This window comes from Hyperolius riggenbachi, chromosome 1 (assembly GCF_040937935.1).
Source record: "Hyperolius riggenbachi isolate aHypRig1 chromosome 1, aHypRig1.pri, whole genome shotgun sequence".
Taxonomy (NCBI): Eukaryota; Metazoa; Chordata; class Amphibia; order Anura; family Hyperoliidae; genus Hyperolius; species Hyperolius riggenbachi.
The window spans coordinates 111,256,965-111,282,188 of record NC_090646.1 but is presented as its reverse complement, the minus strand read 5'-3'; the positions used below and the strand labels follow the sequence as shown (position 1 = coordinate 111,282,188).

General features: G+C 39.1%; 1 protein-coding gene across 1 annotated transcript; it reads left to right on the top strand.

Moving 5' to 3' along the window:
• The first annotated feature begins 3,427 nt into the window (after positions 1-3,427).
• On the top strand, positions 3,428-17,385 carry LOC137545995 (transmembrane protease serine 13-like). Its single transcript, XM_068267874.1, has 10 exons — positions 3,428-3,448; positions 8,552-8,599; positions 8,682-8,741; positions 10,896-10,982; positions 11,367-11,468; positions 11,853-11,954; positions 12,305-12,364; positions 14,861-14,962; positions 16,126-16,189; positions 16,925-17,385. Exons 2-9 carry the CDS (start codon positions 8,559-8,561, stop codon positions 16,187-16,189), a joined length of 618 nt encoding a protein of 205 aa, XP_068123975.1. The 5' UTR covers positions 3,428-3,448; positions 8,552-8,558; the 3' UTR covers positions 16,925-17,385.
• Positions 17,386-25,224: the final 7,839 nt, after the last annotated feature.

The following is a 25,224-nucleotide window of genomic DNA, read 5'->3' as shown; positions in this document are numbered from 1 at the left end:
CACCCCCATTGAGGCCAATTTGCTTTCAACTTATTTTGCCGAACTCACCCCCGACAAGCGAACATAATTGTCAAAGACATACAAGGTAATAATTCCCAATAATTCAGTCAGTGACATGACTATATACTCTGCACAGTGCTGCAAAATATGTCAGTGCTATATAAATACATAATAATATGGTAGGACATTACACTATGACTATGGTAGTATTAGATTGTGAGCTCCTCTGAGAACAGTCAGTGACATGGCTATGTACTCTGTAAAGTGCTGCAGAAGGTGTCAGGGGTACATAAATACATAATAATAATATGATAGGGCATTAGACTTTAACTGTGTAGGGTTTAGATTGTGAGCTCCTCTGAGGACAGTAAGTGACATGGCTCTGTAATGTGCTGCAGAAGATGTCAGTGCTATATAAATATATTAATAATAATATGGTAAGCTATGACTACACAGCCACTTTCTTTTTCTACCCTTAAAGGAGTCATCAGGGGAAAACGTGTATAATAGGCGGTACTTACCGGGGGCTTCCTCCAGCTCCAAGGACGTCCCTCGCCGCAGCTCTGCCCTCAGCCGTTCGCCGCACGTCCGTCCCGGTCCCCGGCGATGACGTCATAGCGACCTCCAGGACGCTCTGTACTGCGCCTGCACGAGCGGCGGTGTCAATCACCGCCACGTGAGCCATTCGCCACAGGTCCGTCCCGGTCCCTGGCGATGACGTCAGAGCGACCTCCAGGTCGCTCTGTACTGCGCCTGCGCTAGCGGCGCTGTCAATCACTGCCACGTGAGCAGTTCACCGCAGGTCCGTCCCGGTCCCCGGCGATGACGTCAGAGCGACCTCCAGGTCGCTCTGTACTGCGCGAGCGGTGCTGTCAATCACCGCCACGTGGGCCGGAGCGGACTGCGGCGAACGGCTGCGGGCAGAGCTGCGGCGAGTGACTTCCTGGGAGCTTGGAGCTGGAGGAAGCCCCCGGTAAGTACCACCTATTTTACATGTTTTCCCCTGATGACTCCTTTAAGCATTACACATAGGGCAAAGCACAGTCCTGCCTGATTGATATGTGCCCGGGTGACATCTGACAGTGTAGCACCTGTGGTGTGCTGTGTACTTGTTGTCCCCAGGGTGCTCTTTTCCTGCGTGTAATACCTGCGTCTGCTTAGCATCTCACCCTCCCCTGAGCAGACATGGGCTGTAAGAGAGCACAGGTGACGGATGACAAGTATATGGCACTGCACTGTCAGATGGCACATGTCATGCAGGCAGGATCGTGACTTTCCCGGGCCAGAGGTGCAGAACATAGGTCAGAGGAATGAGTATTTGGGAGCAGACAGAGGAGTGGGAGAGGAAGAATGGCCTCACTCACCACACACGGAACCTGGCTGTCCTGTAGATGCTCACGCTGCGTGCATTATCTCATTCATCTGCAGTCAGTCAGTGCACACGAGGAAGAGGGGAGGAGGAGCTAAAGACTGTTACTGGCTGCAGGGCTGACTGGAGGGCGAGGTGCTGTCTGAGCCTGAGTGTCGGGCATAGAGTACAAGTGATTCCTGCCGCTGAGTTGCGAAACAACTTAGTGACGGAACGCGGTATGTTGTGGAGTCGGGAGGGGGACTCTCTGCAGTCATTATAGCCTCTGGCAGTGTTGTGACACACGGGCCCAGTCACGGGTGCGACCGTGGGCCCTACGCCACTGTCTCTAGTCACTATCTCGCTGCGAAGTGGGCGGGGTTAAGTCCTGCTCGCGCTAAAGCTCGATTATAGCTCCGTCTTGTGTTATAGCTCGGTCCCGTGTCACTATCTCGCAGCGAAGTGGGCGGAGTTAAGTCCTGCTCGAGCTATAGCTCGAATATAGGTTGCGCAGGACTTAACCCCGCCCACTTCGCTTCCGAGTTTCGAAGAGGACGGACATTTCTGGTATGTAATCCCGCCTCTATGTTCCCCGCCTACATTCTAGCGCCGTGTGTGTCTCCCAACTGTAGTGTATACATTACAGGGCTGTGTAGCCGAGCGACATTCTCCACGCCCACCCCTTTTCCCGACACCAATGCGAGTGTGAGACCCGGCGGAGTCCCGCCCCGCCCTGAGTCCCCGCCCCGCGTCCCTCTCCTGCCTCTGAAGTGCAGCAGCAATAGTAGGCTAGGCGACTGACCGGCTAATAATGACTTTCTGCCTGCTTATTATCTGCTGAGATCGGGGAATTAGCTGCCGGGAGATGCTGCTGGGACGCACGTGCACAGACAGCCGGGAGCTCAGCCTGTTCCCACAGCACGCTCTCTCCTGCAGATATCTTCCTCCGGATTCCAGCACTGCCTGCCGGGATCTGGTCAACAACTCCCAGCATGCCTCAGCCCACTCTGTATCTGCAGAGATAGGGGAAAGCTAGCTGCCGGGAGATGCTGGGACACACGTGCCGGGAGCTCAGTCTGTTCGCACAGCACGTTCTCCCCCTGCAGAGATCTTCCTCCTGATCCCAGCACTGCCTGCCGGGATCTGGACTACAACTCCCAGCGTGCCTCATAGTGTTGTCCGGATCATGAACGATTCGGATCTTTGATCCGAATCTATTTAATGAGTCGATCATCCGAATCATCAAAATGAACGATTCGGATCGCGAAAGGGGCGGGGCCAGGAGCGACACGCCCCCTCTCAGCGGGCAGCGGGGTCCTGGAAGTAGAGCTGAGATGTATCGCTCTGTTGGATGGGAGGCAGCCTTGTAGGGACAGCAGGTAGATAAGAGAGAGGGGACATGGGTGCCACTGCCAGATATGTGTAGAGCACACATACTGGCTATAATGTGCTGCCCATTATAGGCTGGCTGTTCCGTAGTGCTGCACAGTGATCACATTTGAAGCTTTTGGCTCAGCACAGCTCAGTAACTTTGCAGGCACTGTGATTGCAGGGCAAAATAATCCTCCTCCACTCGGCACTAAACAGCTGCACTTATCTTCTGGGAATGCTTTCCTTCACTGTGTGACGTTTGCATGGAAAGTACACAGATGAGCATATAGGTGAAATAAATACATGTAAAGCATATGGTTGCAGCATGTGGGTATTGTGTGCACAAACATTTCTGCTCTCTGCTCGTCCCTCCTCCCTTCTCTGTCCACTCCCTGCCCTCTGTCCATCTTCTCCCCTTCTCTCTGTGTGTCCACCCCCCTCCCCTTCTCCTGTCCACAGCAGGGAAAGACCTGTCCTGCTAGTCATCTCACCCCGAATGCTTCGGTAGTAAAATGATCCGAGATTCGGATCAAAGATCCGGATCTTTTCAATGATCCGATTCGAATCATCCGGATCATTGAAAAGATCCGAACTTCCCATCTCTCAGCACTCTCTGGGTAGTATCGTGTCACTATCTCGCGGCGAAGTGGGCGGGGTTAAGTCCTAGCTTGCGCAGGACTTAACCCCGCCCACTTCGCTTCCGAGCTTCGAAAAGGACGGACATTTCTGGTATGTAATCCCGCCTCTATGTTCCCCGCCTACATTCTAGGGCAGTGTGTGTCTCCCAACTGTAGTGTATACAGACAGAGCTGTGTAGCCGAGCGACATTCTCCACCTCCACCCCTTTTCCCGACACCAATGCGAGTGTGAGACCCGGCAGAGTCCCGCCCCGCCCTGAGTCCGCGTCCCCGCCCCGCCCTGAGTCCCCGCCCCGCGTCCCTCTCCCGCCTCTGAAGTGCAGCAGCAATAGTAGGCTAGGCGAGTGACCGGCTAATAATGACTTTCTGCCTGGCTGAAAGATAGGGGAAAGCTAGGCTGCCGGGAGATGCTGCTGGGACACACGTGCACAGACAGCCGGGAGCTCAGTTTGTTCGCACAGCACGCTCTCTCCCTGCAGATATCTTCCTCCTGATCCCAGCACTGCCTGCCAGGGTCTGAACTACAACTCCCAGCATGCCTCAGCCGCACTCTGTATCTGCAGAGATAGGGGAAAGCTAGGCTGCCGGGAGATGCTGCTGGTACGACTACGCACGTGCACAGACAGCCGGGAGCTTCTGTCCGGCCAAGCCGTGACCTCAGGCTGTTAGCACAGCACGCTCTACCCCTGCAGATATCTTCCTCCTCCTTCCTTCTTTATTAACCCTTGCTATGGATACACCAAGCCCCTGGAATCACAAGGGCCAGCCAGCATGTCCTCTTAGACCAGACTGAGGCTTGCAGTGTTACATAGAACATTCATGTATGTTTGAGCAATAAACCTGCAACTCCTCAGCATGACCTGAAATGTAGGACATGCTGAGCCTTCTGGTTCCACAGAGGCTCCATCTATATTACAGACTTTAGGGCAGGGGTCAGAAACAGGCTGTCTACATGTGGGTGTGAAATGGCTGTGGCTGGATGGTGTAATGGTTAAGGGCTCTGCCTCTGACGCAGGAGACCAGGGTTTGATTCTTGGCTCTGCCTGTTCAGTAAGCCAGCACTTATTCAGTAGGAGACCTTAGGCAAGTCTCCCTAATGCTGGGTACACACTATGAGATTTTCTGGTCGATTTACTGTCAGACCGATTATTTCCAACATGTTTGATGTGCTTTTAGATCGATTTCCGTGCACTTTAATGGGAACCTGATCGGAAAACAATCGGAAAGCAAATGTTGGAAATAATCGATCTGACAGTAAATCGACCAGAAAATCTCATAGTGTGTACCCAGCATAACACTGCTACTGCCTATAGAGCGCGTCCTAGTGGCTGCTGCTCTGGCGCTTTGAGTCCGCCAGGAGAAAAGTTCGATATAAATGTTGTTGTTTTTTTTAAACTTAAAGCTATAGGCTTGCTATACACCAGCGGTTCTGGATGCTTGCTTGGCTTAACAAGGGCGAAAAGGGATAATTTGCATATTTAGTAGTAGTGCATTGTGGGTAACCACAAATGTTCATTTAAACTGAATTATTGCAAATTTCCTTCTGTTTTAAGAAGGCAATTACACCAAGCTTTGCTTTTTTAGTAGAAGGGCTTTTTGGTTCCTTTTATCCCCCTATACATTCCTAGTAGTTTGGGTCACCCTGAGCTGCTTGGTTACTCTGTTGTACTCGTCCAAGCCCTATTTCATACAGCCTTATCAATCTCTACTATGTACTGATGAGGACCAAAAGTCCGAAATAGGATGTCTACTTGTGGGTTTGATATGGCTGTGTAAAACTTAAAGCTATAGGCTTGCTATACACCAAGCGGTTCTGGATGCTTGCTTGGCTTAACAAGGGTGAAAAGGGATAATTTGCATATTTAGTAGTAGTGCATTGTGGGTAACCACAAATGTTCATTTATAACTGAATTATTGCAAATTTCCTTCTGTTTTAAGAAGGCAATTACACCAAGCTGACTATTGTAGAATGGGTTTCTTCCAGCCAGTCACACTGATCAGGTTTTTTTTTTCAGTAGTGAAATCTGATTGTAAATATGTCAGTGATTAGATTGTGAGCTTCATTGAGGGACAGTTTCTGGTATAATCATATCCTATATAATAATAGGCAACTGTCCCTGCGTAGCTGGGTCCGTGCTTTTTGCTACTACGCATGTGCGCAGCACGGACCCAGCCTCACAGCGACAGGAGGACGGGGCCAAGGAGACAGGCGGGTGTGCGCGCGTGCGGGCAGCGGCGAAAAACACAGACTCTAAAGCCCGTTTTTAAATGGGTCTGGGTCTGCGTCTGCTAGTTATCTATAAAGTATATGTCAGTGCTTCATCAATACAAAAAGAGTAATAATAATAATAATGGTTGACTATTGTATAGTAATACTGCTGCATACTTGGATCTGTTCTGGTTAGCTGCCTCCCCCTGCTGGCAACACTGGGAATTGAAGCTTATTATGTTTTGTAGCAAATAGTTGTAATATTTATAATTATTATTAATGTTCATGTATCGACTGCAATAATCACCGAAGGTCCGCACCGTCAAAGGTTCAAATTTCTTTATTTATAGCTCTTAGATTAAAATGACATCAATAAAAAACAAGTCTGCATATGTGGGGCCCCCTGTATGTATATACCGCTGTTCCCCAAACAGCCCTTTAAAGAGAATCTGTAACTGAAAAAAAAAACCCTCTGGGGGATACTTACCTCGGGAGGGGGATCCTGACAAGGATTCTCCCATGCTCCTCCATCCCTCTGTTCAAGCGCCAGGACTCCCCAAAGTGCGGCGAGGTAAATATTTACCTACCGCAATTCTGCGCAGGCACACTAGCGGCTCTTCATTCAGGTAAGGTGGAAATAACCGAACCCAATCGTATCCGCTCTACTGCGCAGGCGCAAGTCCTTTGCGTCTGTGCAGTACAACGGATACGCAGGATCGTGGTAGGTAAATATATCACCGCTGTGTACATCTGTGAGTCCCTGTCCAGCCTCCATACATCTTTGAGTCCCTGTCCAGCCTCCATACATCTGTCAGTCCCTGTCCCACCTCCATACATCTGTGAGTCCCTGTCCCACCTCCATACATCTGTCAGTCCCTGTCCCGCCTCCATACATCTGTGAGTCCCTGTCCCGTCTTCATACATCTGTGAGTCCCTGTCCCGCCTCCATACATCTGTGAGTCCCTGTCCCGCCTGCATACATCTGTCAGTCCCTGTCCCACCTCCATACATCTGTGAGTCCCTGCCCGCCTCCATACATCTGTGAGTCCCTGTCCCGCCTGCATACATCTGTCAGTCCCTGTCCCACCTCCATACATCTGTGAGTCCCTGCCCGCCTCCATACATCTGTGAGTCCCTGCCCGCCTCCATACATCTGTGAGTCCCTGCCCGCCTCCATACACCCAGGGCCGGCCCGCTCATGAGGCGGGGTGAAACATTTGCCTCAGGCGGCAAATCTGGGGGGGCGGCACCCGCCTCTGCATGGACGCTGGGGCCGCCCGCCGAGCTGGAGGGGTAGCTGGCAGAAAGGGGGTATTGGGCCTAGCGGCGGGGAGGGGGGTCGGACCCCCCCCTCCCTCGCCTGGGTCCCCCGATCTGCGCTCCTCCTCCAGCGTAAAGTACCAGGCAGCCAGCGTGCATATGACGAAGAGGCAACGGGCGGGGGAATCACTCACCTCTTCCGCGTTCCATCGCGTGCTCCACTGACGTCACTTCCGGCAACGCCGCCCACTGTATTGTAAGTGGACGGCCTTGCAGGAAGTGACGTCAGTGGAGCGCACGATGGAACGCGGAAGAGGTGAGTGATTCCCCCGCCCGCTGCCTCTTAATGATATGCACGCTGGCTGCCTGCGCCTGGTACTTTACGCTGGAGGAGGAGCGCAGATCGGGGGACCCAGGCGAGGGAGGGGGGAGTCCTACCCCCCTCCCCGCCGCTAGGCCCAATACCCCCTTTCTGCCAGCGACCCCTCCAGCTTGGCACTCCCCACGGCTGGGGGGGGGGGGGCGATTTTTTCGAATCTTGCCTCAGGCGGCAAAAAGTCTAGGGCCGGCCCTGCATACACCTGTGAGTCCCTGTCCCGCCTCCATACATCTGTGAGTCCCTGTCCCGCCTCCATACATCTGTGAGTCCCTGTCCCGCCTCCATACATCTGTGAGTCCCTGTCCCGCCTCCATACATCTGTGAGTCCCTGTCCCGCCTCCATACATCTGTGAGTCCCTGTCCCGCCTCCATACATCTGTGAGTCCCTGTCCCGCCTCCATACACCTGTGAGTCCCTGTCCCGCCTCCATACACCTGTGAGTCCCTGTCCCGCCTCCATACACCTGTGAGTCCCTGTCCCGCCTCCATACATCTGTGAGTCCCTGTCCCGCCTCCATACATCTGTGAGTCCCTGTCCCGCCTCCATACAACTGTGAGTCCCTGTCCCGCCTCCATACATCTGTGAGTCCCTGTCCCGCCTCCATACATCTGTGAGTCCCTGTCCCACCTCCATACATCTGTGAGTCCCTGTCCCGCCTCCATACATCTGTGAGTCCCTGTCCCGCCTCCATACATCTGTGAGTCGCTGTCCCGCCTCCATACACCTGTGAGTCCCTGTCCCGCCTCCATACATCTGTGAGTCCCTGTCCCGCCTCCATACATCTGTGAGTCCCTGTCCCGCCTCCATACACCTGTGAGTCCCTGTCCCGCCTCCATACATCTGTGAGTCCCTGTCCCGCCTCCATACATCTGTGAGTCCCTGTCCCACCTCCATACATCTGTGAGTCCCTGTCCCGCCTCCATACATCTGTGAGTCCCTGTCCCGCCTCCATACATCTGTGAGTCCCTGTCCCGCCTCCATACATCTGTGAGTCCCTGTCCCGCCTCCATACATCTGTGAGTCCCTGTCCCGCCTCCATACATCTGTGAGTCCGTTAGATGTCCGATCAGATTTTTATAGAAAAAATGGGATATTCTTTTGGATTTTTTTTAATATAAAAAAAAAAGATTATTTTCTACTTTCATTCGAATCGATTCAAGTCCATAATAGGATTATAGGATCTTTTATGTTCTCCAGTGATCTCCAGTTATGTGGAATCATAGTAAATCAGGCACTGGGGGTTTTGCTCGTCTGCTTCTTATGTGATAGAAAATAAATGTCTTGTTAGTAAATGAGCAAACATGAGTGTGTCCAGTAACTGACTCTTGTCACATGTTTCTCTGCAGGAGTATCATGGAGAAGAACCTTGCCTTTGATCAGCAGGAGGAGGAAGAGTAAGTAAAGTAGTTTGTAAACGTCTCTCCATACAATCCTTTTACTGTTTGCTTCATCCATCCTCTCTTTTCTCTTATATAGAAATGGACCTGAACTCTCCGAGGCCCTACCACAATATGTGCTGGCAATGGTTTCCGAAATGTGAGTATCCTTCTTTAAGTAAAAGACTTTTATGTAAAATTCTGTAAAGTGGGCGGACTTTCACATATGATTCAGTAAATAGATTTGATCTATTAATAAATCAGCTGCATAAATAGAAAATAAATAATATCAATAGCAGTCATCCAATAGGTAATCAAATGCTTATACCAGACAGGTGCTAATCATCATCATCATCATCATCATCACGATAATGCACCTGATTTACTAAGACATCACTAAAGGTGCACATACATTACTTGATTTGCGGTATCGATATCCAGCAGATTCGATCATAATGTCCGAATCTGGCAGAGATCGATCCCACAATTTAGCCACTTGATTGTAATTGTGATCGATTTCAAGCAGTTATGTAACTTCCCTCCATACTTCCTCCTGCACTCAGTGAAAGGGCCAATAGGAAAGCATGGGCACTCTGCATGCCTGTTACTGCAGCAGCAACAGGCAGGGCAGCGGACATTGGGGTGTAGCACTGAATGGAGGTAAGCAGAATAACATGCATAATGTATTATCACAGGATGAGCAGAGCAGAATGTAACACATTACATACAATGCATAATCTCTACTCATCCAGCGTAAGTCTTTACACATGTAATTCTGCGTAACACAGTTCAGTGTATACACCCCATAGTGTGAATTGGCCATAAAGAGTACCTCCAATGTAAAAGACAGTAACTGTCATGTCAGGCTCTGTCTTAATGGTGCAGCATGCCAGGGTTTCTGGATAAATAACTCACCTGCTCAGTTATAATTCACTAGACAGGTCCCTCCTCCAGTGGCAAGACAGCCGCAGCCATTTTTCCAAAGTCTTCCAAAGCTCTGAGACCACCCCCTCCTGCGTTACAGTGGCTCGCTCCATGCTTATCAGGCCACAGCTGCCGAGGTGGGGGAGGGCTGTGGCAACACAGGTGGGCCAGAACTGTGACAAACTTGGAAAAAAAAGCACCATGGCTGCATGTCGAGGGGGGTGAAACATCGCCTGTGTAGTGAATTATGACCCCTTAAACCACTTCAGGACCACAGGCTTACACCCCCCTAGTGACCAGGCCATCTTTCACAATAGAGGCACAGCCCTACAACGAAGCACACAAATTAATTTAACCTCATTTTCTTGTCCTTAATATGACACTCTGTAGGAGGTCTCTGATCGCTGCTGCGATCTTTGTTTTTGTTTTTTTGTGCATTAAAAAAGGGAGCCTTTTCCCTCCCTCTTCCTCCCTCCCCTCTGTGCCGTCCTGATCACCATAGGACGGCGATCGGCACTCATCCCCGCCTCTCAGACATCAGCCTATGAGAGGACACACATTAGAGCCGCTCTGAGGGACAGCTGAGTGTCCCCCGTACAGTGATGCAGGAGATCGCAGCGCTGTACAAATGTATACAAAGGGGATTTCTTTCCCCTTTCGGCTCTGAACAGTCTGCTAGCCGTGATCGCGGCTAGCAGGCTCCTCTCTGGGAATCGGCAGGGAACGATCGCGCATGTGCGTGCGTGTTCCCTGGCAAACTGCAGCTCCAGGACTGGATGCCAATCGGCATTAGGTGGTCCTGGGGCTGCCGCTGCGGTCACGCCCATCGGCGTTAGGTAGTTAAGTGGTATGTGTAAGTGTATGAAGAATGTGTCTATAGCTGGATGATGCATCACCTCCACTGGCATCCAGGCAGAGTTCTTGATCTCTTCTCCAGTCATTTTCTCTGTGGCCACCTAAACCCAGAAAAGGATTACGATGAAATGAGGCCCAAGGCAAGATAGCAGTTTCTGCCCATCACTGATGATCACCTAGTGTTTTTAGTAAGATTTGGTGGGGGGTAGCATCCACCAGGCCCCTTGACTTTCTCTGGGCCCTAGGCAACTGCCTAGGATTGCCTTGTGGATGATCCGGTTCTGCCTAAACCTATAACTGCCATGAGATGATCCAGTCACTGGGGCCTCCATCACCTGGAAGAGATCAGTGGTTATTACCTGTCAGCTCAGCGTCCAGAATTCCCCAAACACTGAGCTTATATGATCACTGGGGGATATATGATAACCTTTATATATGTAGGGAAATGTTCTGTATACATCACATATAACATCTATATTACATCCATTAAATATTTCTACAGCATTCTCCATTTACCTGTGTTTTCTTTCTCCAGCATTGCAGCAGCGACAACCCCAGCAGCCACGCCTCCAGAAGCCACGCCCCCACCTGCAAAGCCACGCAGGGCATCCCTGGTAGCAAGGTAAATAGGAGTTATTATTACAATATTATTGATTCCCTGGCACTGTACAGAGTAAGAAACACACATGGGGTACATAATAATACAGGCAAATAGTATACACAAAATATAGACTCTGGTACGTAATACATATTTGGTAGAGACTAAAAAAACACAAAACTAAAAATACACAAAAAACTAAAAGCACCTGGAAGAGATCAGTGGTAATTACCTGTCAGCTCAGCGTCCAGAATTCCCCAAACACTGAGCTTATATGATCACTGGGGGATATATGATAACCTTTATATATGTAGGGAAATGTTCTGTATACATCACATATAACATCTATATTACATCCATTAAATATTTCTACAGCATTCTCCATTTACCTGTGTTTTCTTTCTCCAGCATTGCAGCAGCGACAACCCCAGCAGCCACGCCTCCAGAAGCCACGCCTCCAGCAGCCACGCCCCCACCTGCAAAGCCACGCAGGGCATCCCTGGTAGCAAGGTAAATAGGAGTTATTATTACAATATTATTGATTCCCTGGCACTGTACAGAGTAAGAAACACACATGGGGTACATAATAATACAGGCAAATAGTATACACAAAATATAGACTCTGGTACGTAATACATATTTGGTAGAGACGAAAAAAACTCAAAACTAAAAATACACAAAAAACTAAAAGCACCTGGAAGAGATCAGTGGTGATTACCTGTCAGCTCAGCGTCCAGAATTCCCCAAACACTGAGCTTATATGATCACTGGGGGATATATGATAACCTTTATATATGTAGGGAAATGTTCTGTATACATCACATATAACATCTATATTACATCCATTAAATATTTCTACAGCATTCTCCATTTACCTGTGTTTTCTTTCTCCAGCATTGCAGCAGCGACAACCCCAGCAGCCACGCCTCCAGAAGCCACGCCTCCAGCAGCCACGCCCCCACCTGCAAAGCCACGCAGGGCATCCCTGGTAGCAAGGTAAATAGGAGTTATTATTACAATATTATTGATTCCCTGGCACTGTACAGAGTAAGAAACACACATGGGGTACATAATAATACAGGCAAATAGTATACACAAAATATAGACTCTGGTACGTAATACATATTTGGTAGAGACTAAAAAAACACAAAACTAAAAATACACAAAAAACTAAAAGCACAAAAAACTAAAAAAACACAAGTTTATGGTTTACTTTATAAAAAGACGACGTTCCAGAGGACCATCATCAGCAGGAGGAGGAAGAGTAAGTAAAGTAGTTTGTAAACGTCTCTCCATACAATCCCTTTACTGTTTGCTTCATCCATCCTCTCTTTTCTCTTATATAGAAATGGACCTGAACTCTCCGAAGCCCTACAACAATATGTGCTGGCAATGGTTTCCGAAATGTGAGTATCCTTCTTTAAGTAAAAGACTTTTATGTAAAATTCTGTAAAGTGGGCGGACTTTCACATATGATTCAGTAAATAAATTTGATCTATCAATAAATCCGCTGCATAAATAGAAAATAAATCATATCAATAGCAGTCATCCAATAGGTAATCAAATGCTTATACCAGACAGGTGCTAATCATCATCATCATCATCAAGATAATGCACCTGATTTACTAAGACATCACTAAAGGTGCACATACATTACTTGATTTGCGGTATCGATATCCAGCAGATTCGATCATAATGTCCGAATCTGGCAGAGATTGATCCCACAATTTAGCCACTTGATTGTAATTGTGATCGATTTCAAGCAGTTTTGTAACTTCCCTCCATACTTCCTCCTGCACTCAGTGAAAGGGCCAATAGGATAGCATGGGCACTCTGCATGCCTGTTACTGCAGAAGCAACAGGCAGGGCAGGGGACATTGGGGTGTAGCACTGAATGGAGGTCAGCAGAATAACATGCATAATGGCCTCAATTCACTAAGCTTATCTCCTGTCTTTAATAACTCTTCTAGAGTTGTTACCATGGTGATAAGGCATGTAGTATTCAGGAAACATTTTACCTCAGGGAAGCCTAAAGTTAACTCTTCTGTCTTTAAGTTAACTCTCCAATCCTTAAAATAACTCTAGAGTTAAAGACAGGCTGTTAATTAACTGCGTGTGAAAATAACTACAGAGGAGGTAAATTAACTACAGATGAGGTAAAATAACTACAGAGGAGGTAACTTAAGGAATGAAGAGATAAGATAACTCTCTCACTGTGTGGTGGTAAGTTTTCTCTTGCCTTATTATCTCCAGCATGATCTTAGTGAATTGAGGCCAATGTCTTATCACATGATGAGCAGAGCAGAATGCAACACATTACATACAATGCATACTCTCTACTCATCCAGCGTAAGTCTTTACACATGTCATTTTGCGTAACACAGTTCAGTGTATACACCCCATAGTGTGAATTGGCCATAAAGAGTACCTCCAATGTAAAAGACAGTAACTGTCATGTCAGGCTCTGTCTTAATGGTGCAGCATGCCAGGATTTCTGGATAAATAACTCACCTGCTCAGTTATAATTCACTAGACAGGTGCCTCCTCCAGTGGCAAGACAGCCGCAGCCATTTTTCCAAAGTCTTCCAAAGCTCTGAGACCACCCCCTCCTGCGTTACAGTGGCTCGCTCCATGCTTATCAGGCCACAGCTGCCGAGGTGGGGGAGGGCTGTGGCAACACAGGTGGGCCAGAACTGTGACAAACTTGGAAAAAAAAGCACCATGGCTGCATGTCGAGGGGGGTGAAACATCGCCTGTGTAGTGAATTATGACCCCTTAAACCACTTCAGGACCACAGGCTTACACCCCCCTAGTGACCAGGCCATCTTTCACAATAGAGGCACAGCCCTACAACGAAGCACACAAATTAATTTAACCTCATTTTCTTGTCCTTAATATGACACTCTGTAGGAGGTCTCTGATCGCTGCTGCGATCCTTGTTTTTGTTTTTTTTTTTATTAAAAAAGGGAGCCTTTTCCCTCCCTCTTCCTCCCTCCCCTCTGTGCTGTCCTGATCACCATAGGACGGCGATCGGCACTCATCCCCGCCTCTCAGACATCAGCCTATGAGAGGACACACATTAGAGCCGCTCTGAGGGACAGCTGAGAGTCCCCCGTACAGTGATGCAGGAGATCGCAGCGCTGTACAAATGTATACAAAGGGGATTTCTTTCCCCTTTCGGCTCTGAACAGTCTGCTAGCCGTGATCACGGCTAGCAGGCTCCTCTCTGGGAACCGGCAGGGAACGATCGCGCATGTGCGTGCGTGTTCCCTGGCAAACTGCAGCTCCAGGACTGGATGCCAATCGGCATTAGGTGGTCCTGGGGCTGCCGCTGCGGTCACGCCCATCGGCGTTAAGTGGTATGTGTAAGTGTATGAAGAATGTGTCTATAGCTGGATGATGCATCACCTCCACTGGCATCCAGGCAGAGTTCTTGATCTTTTCTCCAGTCATTTTCTCTGTGGCCACCTAAACCCAGAAAAGGATTACGATGAAATGAGGCCCAAGGCAAGATAGCAGTTTCTGCCCATCACTGATGATCACCTAGTGTTTTTAGTAAGATTTGGTGGGGGGTAGCATCCACCAGGCCCCTTGACTTTCTCTGGGCCCTAGGCAACTACCTAGGATTGCCTTGTGGATGATCCGGCTCTGCCTAAACCTATAACTGCCATGAGATGATCCAGTCACTGGGGCCTCCATCACCTGGAAGAGATCAGTGGTGATTACCTGTCAGCTCAGCGTCCAGAATTTCCCAAACACTGAGCTTATATGATCACTGGGGGATATATGATAACCTTTATACATGTAGGGAAATGTTCTGTATACATCACATATAACCTCTATATTACATCCATTAAATATTTCTACAGCATTCTCCATTTACCTGTGTTTTCTTTCTCCAGCATTGCAGCAGCGACAACCCCAGCAGCCACGCCTCTAGAAGCCACGCCTCCAGCAGCCACGCCCCCACCTGTAGAGCCACGCAGGGCATCCCTGGTAGCAAGGTAAATATGAGTTATTATTACAATATTATTGATTCCCTGGCACTGTACAGAGTAAGAAACACACATGGGGTACATAATAATACAGGCAAATAGTATACACAAAATATAGACACTGGTACGTAATACATATTTGGTAGAGACAGTTATTACGGTGGCAAAGGTAACAACAAAATGTATAGCAAATTCCAAGACTCAAAAGGGTGAGAGAACACTGCCCTTGCGAGCTTAGTGTACAGGAATAGGGAGGAAACAAGAGGTTGGGTAGTATACAATATGCAGAATACAATATGTATAGCTAGAGGTAGTGTGTATTTACGTTAAATGTAGTGAGGAGATTGAAGGGGAATGGCCTAAGTTAGAGCATATGCTTAACCAGAAAAAGTCAGTTTTGAGGGAGTGCTTAAAGATTTCAAAGGTTGAAGTGAACAGATGTGTTTTGGAAGCGGATTCCAGAGAAGGAGTGAGGAGTGTGAGAAATCCTGTGTACATGAATGGGATTAGGACATTCTAGAGGAGGACAGAAGAGGGTTGTGTGCAGATCTGAGATTGCAGTTGGGTGGCATCTGGAAACTAGTGAGGGACATACAGGGGAGAGAGACTGTGGAAGAGCTTGTTAGGTTGAATTTCAAATGTATCCTCTGGTTCAGTGGCGTAGCTAAGGAGCTGTGGGCCCTGGTGTGAGTTTCACATGAGGCCCCCCAAGCAATCTATACGTAACAAACCTGCCAAGGACAACCACCGTGTCAGAGGTGCAAGAAGGGGATGGGGAACAGCTTGTTAATCATTATTGCCATTCAAAGCATTTATAGAAGTGACCATTACAAACACAGGACCAATAAAGAGCTAATACTGCGGTTGAGGGATGGCCCTATGGGGGGCCTAAGGGCCCCGGTGCAGTCGAGACCTCTGCAACCTCTACCTCTACTATTGCTACGCCACTGCTCTGGTTAATGGCAGCCAATGAAAAGCTTGACAGAGAGGAGCTGCAGAGGAAGAGCGAGAACAGCATGTACTAGCATGTTATCTGTAGTGTGATTCCAGGCAGGACAGTGGTCTGAGGTGGTCAGTTCTGGAGACAAGAATAAAGATATAACAGAAAGACCAATATAGCTTAGTTAGACAGCTTGGTTGCCACTAAAATGTGTACCTTTATTCTTTCACAGGATTCAGCAAGCCTGGAGAAGAACTAAGTGGACCCTGTGCTGCTGGAGCAGGATGGAGGACTAAGTAAGTAAATACACACGCACGCACGCACGCACGCACGCACGCACACACGCACACACGCACACACCTACCTCTGATCTGACCTATATATACAGCACATACAGCCCCTCTGCAGAGACATACTGCTTTTCCATGGCTCTGCAAGGCCAGGCCACACCCATGTGGATGGCTGGCAATTGCTGGGAGTGGATGGCTGGGAGTTGCTGAAGAAACCCCAGTGTCCCTCTAAGCAATAGGAATATCAGAGCTGTTTGGCAGCAGTGTTACTGCAGGTGATCTGCAGCATTTCCTATGGGCTTGGTGACCCGTGACAATCAGAATTAGAGGGTGTGTGGATGGGTTCTACAATATTTACTTGGAAGAGAGAAACCTCAATTATTTATGCTGAGTTGTAAAACCTGACAATGCCTGGCATAGGCTGTGCTGTGTACAGTGACACGCTGACCTCTGAGCTTGTGTGACCTGACCATGCCTGGCATAGGCTGTATAGTGACATGCTGACCTCTAAGCTTGAGTGACCTGGCCATGCCTGGCATAGACTGTACAGTGACATGCAGACCTCTAAGCTTGTGTGACCTGACCATGCCTGTATAGTGACATCCTGACCTCCAAGCTTGTGTAACAGACTTTATAATAAAGCCAGTACTGAGATGCAGAATTTTACAGCTTGCTAAAAATCATCCATGTTGTCTACAACTAGAATAGTTTATTTAACAGTTTTTTTGTTCTATTTTGCAGGAAGATCGTCAATGCTGAAACTCTACAAAGAAAGCAAAAAAAAAAAAATTTAAAAAGTAGGTAGCATCAGAAAAAAACAAAAAAAGGGCGAGGTTAGGCATTAATAAGTATGTAGGGAGTGCTAAAAAAAAATAATTTAAAAGTAGGTAGCATCAGAAAAAAACAAAAAAGGGCGGGGTTAGGCATTAATAAGTATGTAGGTAGTGCTAAAAAAAAAAAATGTAAAAAGTAGGCAGCATCAGAAAAAAACAAAAAAAGGGCGGGGTTAGGCATGAATAAGTATGTAGGGAGTGCTAAAAAAATAAAAAATCGGCACTTCTTAGGGCCTCTACCAAAAAAAGATTAAAAAGGAGGTAATTCCTCTAGAAAATATATAAAAAAATGCATAAACTCAACACCAAAAAAAGGAGGGTAGGTAAACTAAAAAAAAACCAAAAAACTAAAAAAAAACACAAAACCTAAAAAACACAAAAAACCAAAAAAATAAAAATAAAAAAAACAAAACAAACACAATAAACACAAAAACTAAAAAAAAACACAAAAAAACTAAATAAAACTAAAAAAACACACAAAACACAAAAACTAACAAAACTAAAAAAAACCACACCAAACACAAAAACTACAAAACCTAACAAAACTAAAAAAACACAAAAAACTGAAAAACAAACAAATACAAAAAACTAAAAAAAAACACAAAACTAAAAAAAACCCCAAAAAATAAAAAAAACACAAAAAACTATAAAAACTAAAAAAACTAAAAAAAACCACAAAACTATAAAAACTAAAAAACACAAAAAACTGAAAAACAAAATACAAAAAACTAAAAAAAAACACAAAACTAAAGAAACCCCAAAAAATAAAAAAACACAAAAAACTATAAAAACTAAAAAAAAAACACAAAAAAACTTTAAAAAACACAAAACTAGAAAAACTAAAAAACCCCACAAAAAACTATAAAAACTAAAAAAAAAAAAAAAAAAACTCCACAAAAAATAAAAAAACTAACAAAACTAAAAAACACAGAACTTAAAAAACACAAAAAACTAAAAAAAAACACACAAAAAACAAAAAAAAAACACAAAAAAAACTAAGAAAAAACACTAAAAACTAACAAAACTAAAAAAACACAAAAACTAAAAAAACACAAACTAACAAAACAAAAAAACTAACAAAAACACACAAAACACAAAAACTAAATAAACGCAAAAAACTAAAAAAGACCCAAAAAAATAAAAACTTAAAAAAAAACACAATAAACACAAAAACTAAAAAAAACACAAAAAACTAAATAAAACTAAAAAAACACACAAAACACACAAACTAACAAAACTAAAAAAAACACACCAAACACAAAAAACACAAAAACTAAAAAAACACAAAAAAATGACAAACAAAAAAATACTAAAAACTAAAAAAAAAACACAAAACTAAAAAAAACCCCAAAAATAAAAAACACAAAAAAACTATAAAAACTAAAAAAAACACAAAACTAACAAAAAACTGAAAAACAAAATACAAAACTAAACCCCCCCGCCCCCCAAAAAAAATAACACAAAAAAACTAAAAAAAACACAAAAACTACAAAAACATAAAAAAACAAAAAACTAAAAAAACACAAAACTAAAAAAAACACAAAAAATAAAAAAACACACAAAACTATAAAAACTAAAAAAAACCCACAAAACTACAAAAACCCAAAAAAAATAAAAAAAACACAAAAGACTATAAAAACTAAAAAAACACAAAACTAAAAAAACCCCAAAAAATAAAAAACACAAAAAACACAAAAAACTACAAAAAACACACAAAACTATAAAAACTAAAAAAAAAACCCAAAAAATAACACAAAAAACTAATAAAAAACACAAAAACCCAAAAAAATAAAAAAACACAAAAAACTATAAAAACTAAAAAAACACAAAACTAAAACAAAACCCAAAAAATAAAAAAACACACAAAACTATAAAAACTAAAAAAACACAAAACTAAAACAAAACCCAAAAAATAAAAAAACACACAAAACTATAAAAACTAAAAAAAACCCACAAAACTACAAAAACCCAAAAAAATAAAAAAAAAACAAAAAAGTATAAAAACTAAAAAAACACAAAACTAAAAAAACCCCCAAAAATAAAAAAAACACAAAAAACACTAAAAACACACAAAACACACAAAACTATAAAAACTAAAAAAAAAACTAAAAAAAACACAAAAAACTAAAAAAACCCACAAAACTACAAAAACCCAAAAAAACTAAAAAAAACACAAAAAACTAAAAAAACCACAAAACCTAAAAAACACAAAAAAACAAAAAATAAAAAATAAAAAAACTAAAAAAAACCACAATAAACACAAAAACTAAAAAAAACCACAAAAAAACTAAATAAAACTAAAAAAACACACAAAACACAAAAACTAACAAAACTAAAAAACACCACACAAACACAAAAACTACAAAATGTAACAAAACTAAAAAAACACAAAAAACTGAAAAACAAACAAATACAAAAAACTAAAAAAAAACACAAAACTAAAAAAAACCCAAAAAATAAAAAAAACACAAAAAACTATAAAAACTAAAAAAACACAAAAAAAAACCCCCACAAAAAATAAAAAAAACTAACAAAACTAAAAAACACAAAACTTAAAAAACTAAAAAACTAAAAAAAAACCACAAAAAAATTTAAAAATTAAAAAAACAAAAAAAAAAACCCCCACAAAAAATAAAAAAAACTAACAAAACTAAAAAACAAAACTTAAAAAACTAAAAAAACTAAAAAAAACCCAAAAACTAAAAAAAACACAAAAACTAAAAAAAAACTTTAAAAAAAACTACAAAAACTATAAAAACTACAAAAAAAAACCTAAAAAAAACTGAAAAACAAAATACAAAAAACTAAAAAAAACCACAAAAATAAAAAAACCCTAAAAAATAAAAAAAACACAAAACTATAAAAACTAAAAAAAACACAAAAAAAACTTAAAAAAACCACAAAACTATAAAAACAAAACAAAAAAAAAACTAAATAAAACACAAAAAACTGAAAAACAAAATACAAAAAACTAAAAAAAACCACAAAAATAAAAAAAACCTAAAAAATAAAACACTAAACTATAAAAACTAAAAAAACACAAAAAAACTTTAAAAAACACAAAACTATAAAAACTATAAAAACAAAAAAAAAACAAAAAAAAAACCTCCACAAAAATTAAAAAAACTAACAAAACTAAAAAACACAAAACTTAAAAAACACAAAAAACTAAAAAAAAAACACACAAAAAACAAAAAAAAAACACAAAAAACTAAAAAAACCACTAAAAACTAAAAAAAACACAAAAACTTAAAAAATACTTTAAAAAAAACTACAAAAACACAAAAAACTATAAAAAATAAAAAACAAACAAACAAAAAAAAACACTTAAAAAACACAAAACACTAAAAAGTAAAAAAAAAACCCACAAAACTCAAAAAAACACAAAATCTAAAAAAACTAAAAAAACCCACAAAAACTAAAAAAACACAAAACACACAAACTAACAAAACACAAAAAACTAAAAAAAACACAAAAAACTAAAAAAAACAACAACAAGAAACTAAAAAAAAACACTAAAAACTAACAAAACTAAAAAAACACAAAAACTAAAAAAACACAAACTAACAAAACAAAAAAAACTAACAAAAACACACAAAACACAAAAAACTAAATAAACGCAAAAAAATAAAAAAGACCCCAAAAAATAAAAACTTTAAAAAAAACACAATAAACACAAAAACTAAAAAAACACAAAAAACTAAATAAAACTATAAAAACACACAAAACACACAAACTAACAAAACTAAAAAAAAAAACACACCAAACACAAAAAACACAAAAACTAAAAAAAAACAAAAAAATGAAAAACTAAAAAATACTACAAACTAAAAAAAACCCCCAAAAATAAAAAACACAAAAAACTATAACAACAAAAAAAAACACAAAACTAACAAAAAACTGAAAAACAAAATACAAAACTAAACCCCCCCCCCCCCCCCCCCAAAAAAAAAATAACACAAAAAACTAAAAAAAAACACAAAAGCTACAAAAACTGAAAAAAATAAAAAAACACAAAAAACTAAAAAACACAAAACTAAAAAAACCCCAAAAAATAAAAAAACACACAAAACTATAAAAACTAAAAAAAAACTAAAAAAAACCCACAAAACTACAAAAACCCAAAAAAAAAAATAACTATAAAAACTAAAAAAAACACAAAACTAAACCCCCCCCCCCAAAAAAAACACAAAAAACACTAAAAACTACAAAAAACACACAAAACTATAAAAACTAAAAAAAAAACTAAAAAAAAACACAAAAAACTAAAAAAACCCACAAAACTACAAAAACCCAAAAAAACTAAAAAAAACACAAAAAACTAAAAAAAACACAAAACTACAAAAACCCAAAAAAATAAAAAAAAACCACAAAAAACTATAAAAACTAAAAAACACAAAACTACAAAAACCCCCCAAAAATAAAAAAAAACACAAAAAACACACAAAACTGTAAAAACTAAAAAAAAACACTAAAAAAAACACAAAGAACTGAAAAACAAAATACAAAAAACTAAAAAAAAAACACAAAAATAAAAAAAAACTAAAAAAAAAAAAACACAAAACTATAAAAACTAAAAAAACCACAAAAAACTTTAAAAAACCACAAAACTATAAAAACTAAAAAAAAACACAAAAAACTATAAAAACTAAAAAACCAAAAAAAAAACCCCACAAAAAATTACAAAAACTAACAAAACTAAAAAACACAAAACTTAAAAAACACAAAAAACTAAAAAAAAAACACAAAAAACTAAAAAAAAACAAAAAACTAAAAAAAACACTAAAAACTAAAAAAAACCACAAAAACTAAAAAAACACAAAAACTAACAAAACACTAACAACTAAAAAAAACCCACAAAACTAAAAAAAACTTTTAAAAAACTACAAAACTAAAAAAAACACACCAAACACAAAAAACACAAAAACTAAAAAAACACAAAAAAATGAAAAACAAAAAAATACTACAAACTAAAAAAAAAAAAAAAACTAAAAAAAAAACCCAAAATAAAAAACACAAAAAACTAAAAAAAACTAAAAAAAACACAAAACTAACAAAAAACTGAAAAACAAAATACAAAACTAAACCCCCCCCCAAAAAAAAAATTACACAAAAAACTAAAAAAAAAACACAAAAACTACAAAAACATAAAAAAACTAAAAAAACACAAAACTAAAAAAAACCCAAAAAATAAAAAAACACACAAAACTATAAAAACTAAAAAAAAAAAACTAATAAAAAAAAAACTAAAAAAACCCCACAAAACTACAAAAACCCAAAAAAACTAAAAAAAACACAAAAAACTAAAAAAAACCACAAAACTACAAAAACCCAAAAAAATAAAAAAAAAACAAAAAACTATAAAAACTAAAAAACACAAAACTACAAAAACCCCCCAAAAATAAAAAAAACACAAAAAACACACAAAACTATAAAAACTAAAAAAAAAACTAAAAAAAACACAAAAAACTGAAAAACAAAATACAAAAAACAAAAAAAACCCCACAAAAATAAAAAAAACCTAAAAAATAAAAAAACACAAAACTATAAAAACTAAAAAAACCACAAAAAACTTAAAAAAAACCACAAAGCTATAAAAACTAAAAAAAACCACAAAAAACTATAAAAAAAAAAACCCCACAAAAAATAAAAAAACTAACAAAACTAAAAAACACAAAACTTAAAAAACACAAAAAACTCAAAAAAAACACACAAAAAACTAAAAAAACAATAACAAAAAACTAAAAAAAAACCACACAAAAAACTAAAAAAAAACAATAACAAAAAACTAAAAAAAAAAACACTAAAAACTAAAAAAAAAACAAAAACTAAAAAAACACAAAAACTAACAAAACACTAACAACTAAAAAAACCCCACAAAACTAAAAAAACTTTAAAAAAAACTACAAAAACACAAAAAACTATAAAAACTGAAAAAACAAACAAACAAAAAAACTTAAAAAACACAAAACACTAAAAAGTTAAAAAACCCACAAAACTCAAAAAACACAATCTAAAAAAACTAAAAAAAAAACACAAAAACTAACAAAACTCAAAAAACTAAAAAAAACACAAAAAACTAAAAAAAAAAACAACAAAAAACTAAAAAAACACTAAGAACTAACAAAACTAAAAAAAACACAAAAACTAAAAAACACAAACTAACAAAAACACACAAAACACAAAAAACTAAAACGCAAAAAACTAAAAAAGACCCAAAAAAATAAAAACTTAAAAAATCACAATAAACACAAAAACTAAAAAAAAAAGCAAAAAACTCAAAAAAACTAAATAAAACTAAAAAAACACACAAAACACACAAACTAACAAAACTAAAAAAAACACACCAAACACAAAAAACACAAAAACAAAAAAAACAAAAAAAATGAAAAACAAAAAAATACAAAAAACTAAAAAAACCCCACAAAACTAAAAAAAACCCCAAAAATAAAAAACACAAAAAACTATAAAAACTAAAAAAACACAAAACTATAAAAACTAAAAAAAACTAACAAAAAACTGAAAAACAAAATACAAAAAACTAAAAAAAAAAAACAAAACTAAAAAAAACCCAAAAAATAAAAAAACACTAAAAACTAAAAAAAACACAAAAAACTAAAAAAAACACAAAAAACTAAAAAAAACCCACAAAACTATAACAACTAAAACTAACAAAACTAAAAAACACAAAAAACTTAAAAAACAAAAAAACTAACAAAAAAAACTAAAAAAACAACAAAAAACTAAAAAAAAACCCACTAGAACCTAACAAAACTAAAAAAACTAACAAACAAAAAAACTAACAAAAACACACTAAACACAAAAAAACTAAATAATCGCAAAAAACTAAAAAAGACCCAAAAAACTAAAAAAACACTAAAAACTTAAAAAAACCCACAAAACTAAAAAAACACAGAAATCTAAAAAAACCAAAAACTAACAAAAAAAACTATAAAAACTAAAAAAAAACTAAAAAAACTAAACTAAAAACACAAAACTAAAACAACACAAAAAACACACAAAACACTAAAACTAACAATACTAACAAAACTATAAAAACACAAAAAACAAAAAAAACTAACTAAACTAAAACTAACAAAAAAGCACAAAAACTGAAAAAACAAACAAAAAATCAAAAAAACTAACAAAACTAAAAAAAACCACAATAAACTAAAAAAAAATCAAAAAAACAAACAAAAAAAACCAAAACTAATAACTAAAAAAAAACAAAACTAAAAAAACACAGAAATCTAAAAAAAAACTAAATAAAACTAAAAACTAAAAAACACAAAAAAAATAAAAAAACATAACAACTAAAAAAACACAAAAACCCAAAAACTAACAAAACTAAAAAAACTAACAAAACTAAAATAAACACAAAAAACTGAAAAACAAAATACAAAAAACTAAAAAAAACCCCACAAAAATAAAAAAACCCTAAAAAATAAAAAAACACAACACTATAAAAACTAAAAAAAAACACAAAACTTAAAAAACACACAAAACTATAAAAACTAAAAAAAACCCACAAAAAACTAAAAAAACAAAAAAAAAAACAAAAAAAAAACCCCCCACAAAAAAATTAAAAAACTAACAAAACTAAAAAACATAAAACTTAAAGAACACAAAAAAGTAAAAAAAAACACAAAAAACTAAAAAAACAATAACAAAAAACTAAAAAAAAAAAACACTAAAAACTAAAACAAAAACAAAAACTAAAAAAACACAAAAACTAACAAAACACTAACAACTAAAAAAACCCCACAAAACTAAAAAAAACTTTAAAAAAACTACAAAAACACAAAAAACTATATAAACTAAAAAACAAACAAAAAAAAAAAACTTAAAAAACACAAAACACTAAAAAGTAAAAAAAAAAACCACAAAACTCAAAAAACACAAAATCTAAAAAAAACAAAAAAAAAAAAACACAAAAACTAAAAAAACACAAAACACAAAAACTAACAAAACATAAAAAAATAAAAAAAAACACAAAAAAATAAAAAAACAACAACAGAAAACTAAAAAAAAAACACAAAAACTAACAAAACTATAAAAACAAAAAAACTAAAAAACCACAAACCAGCAAAACAAAAAAACTAACAAAAACACACAAAACACACAAAAAAAAATAAACGCAAAAAACTAAAAAAGACCCAAAAAAATAAAAACTTAAAAAAAACACAATAAACACTGAAACAAAAAAAA

Excerpts from the sequence above, each read along its gene's own strand:
- LOC137545995 (XM_068267874.1), top strand. The coding sequence starts at position 8,559 with ATGGAGAAGAACCTTGCCTTTGATCAGCAGGAGGAGGAAGA. Across the intron at positions 11,469-11,852 it reads AGGGCATCCCTGGTAGCAAG|CATTGCAGCAGCGACAACCC; the intron begins GTAAATAGGAGT and ends TTCTTTCTCCAG. Across the intron at positions 11,955-12,304 it reads AGGGCATCCCTGGTAGCAAG|AAATGGACCTGAACTCTCCG; the intron begins GTAAATAGGAGT and ends TCTCTTATATAG.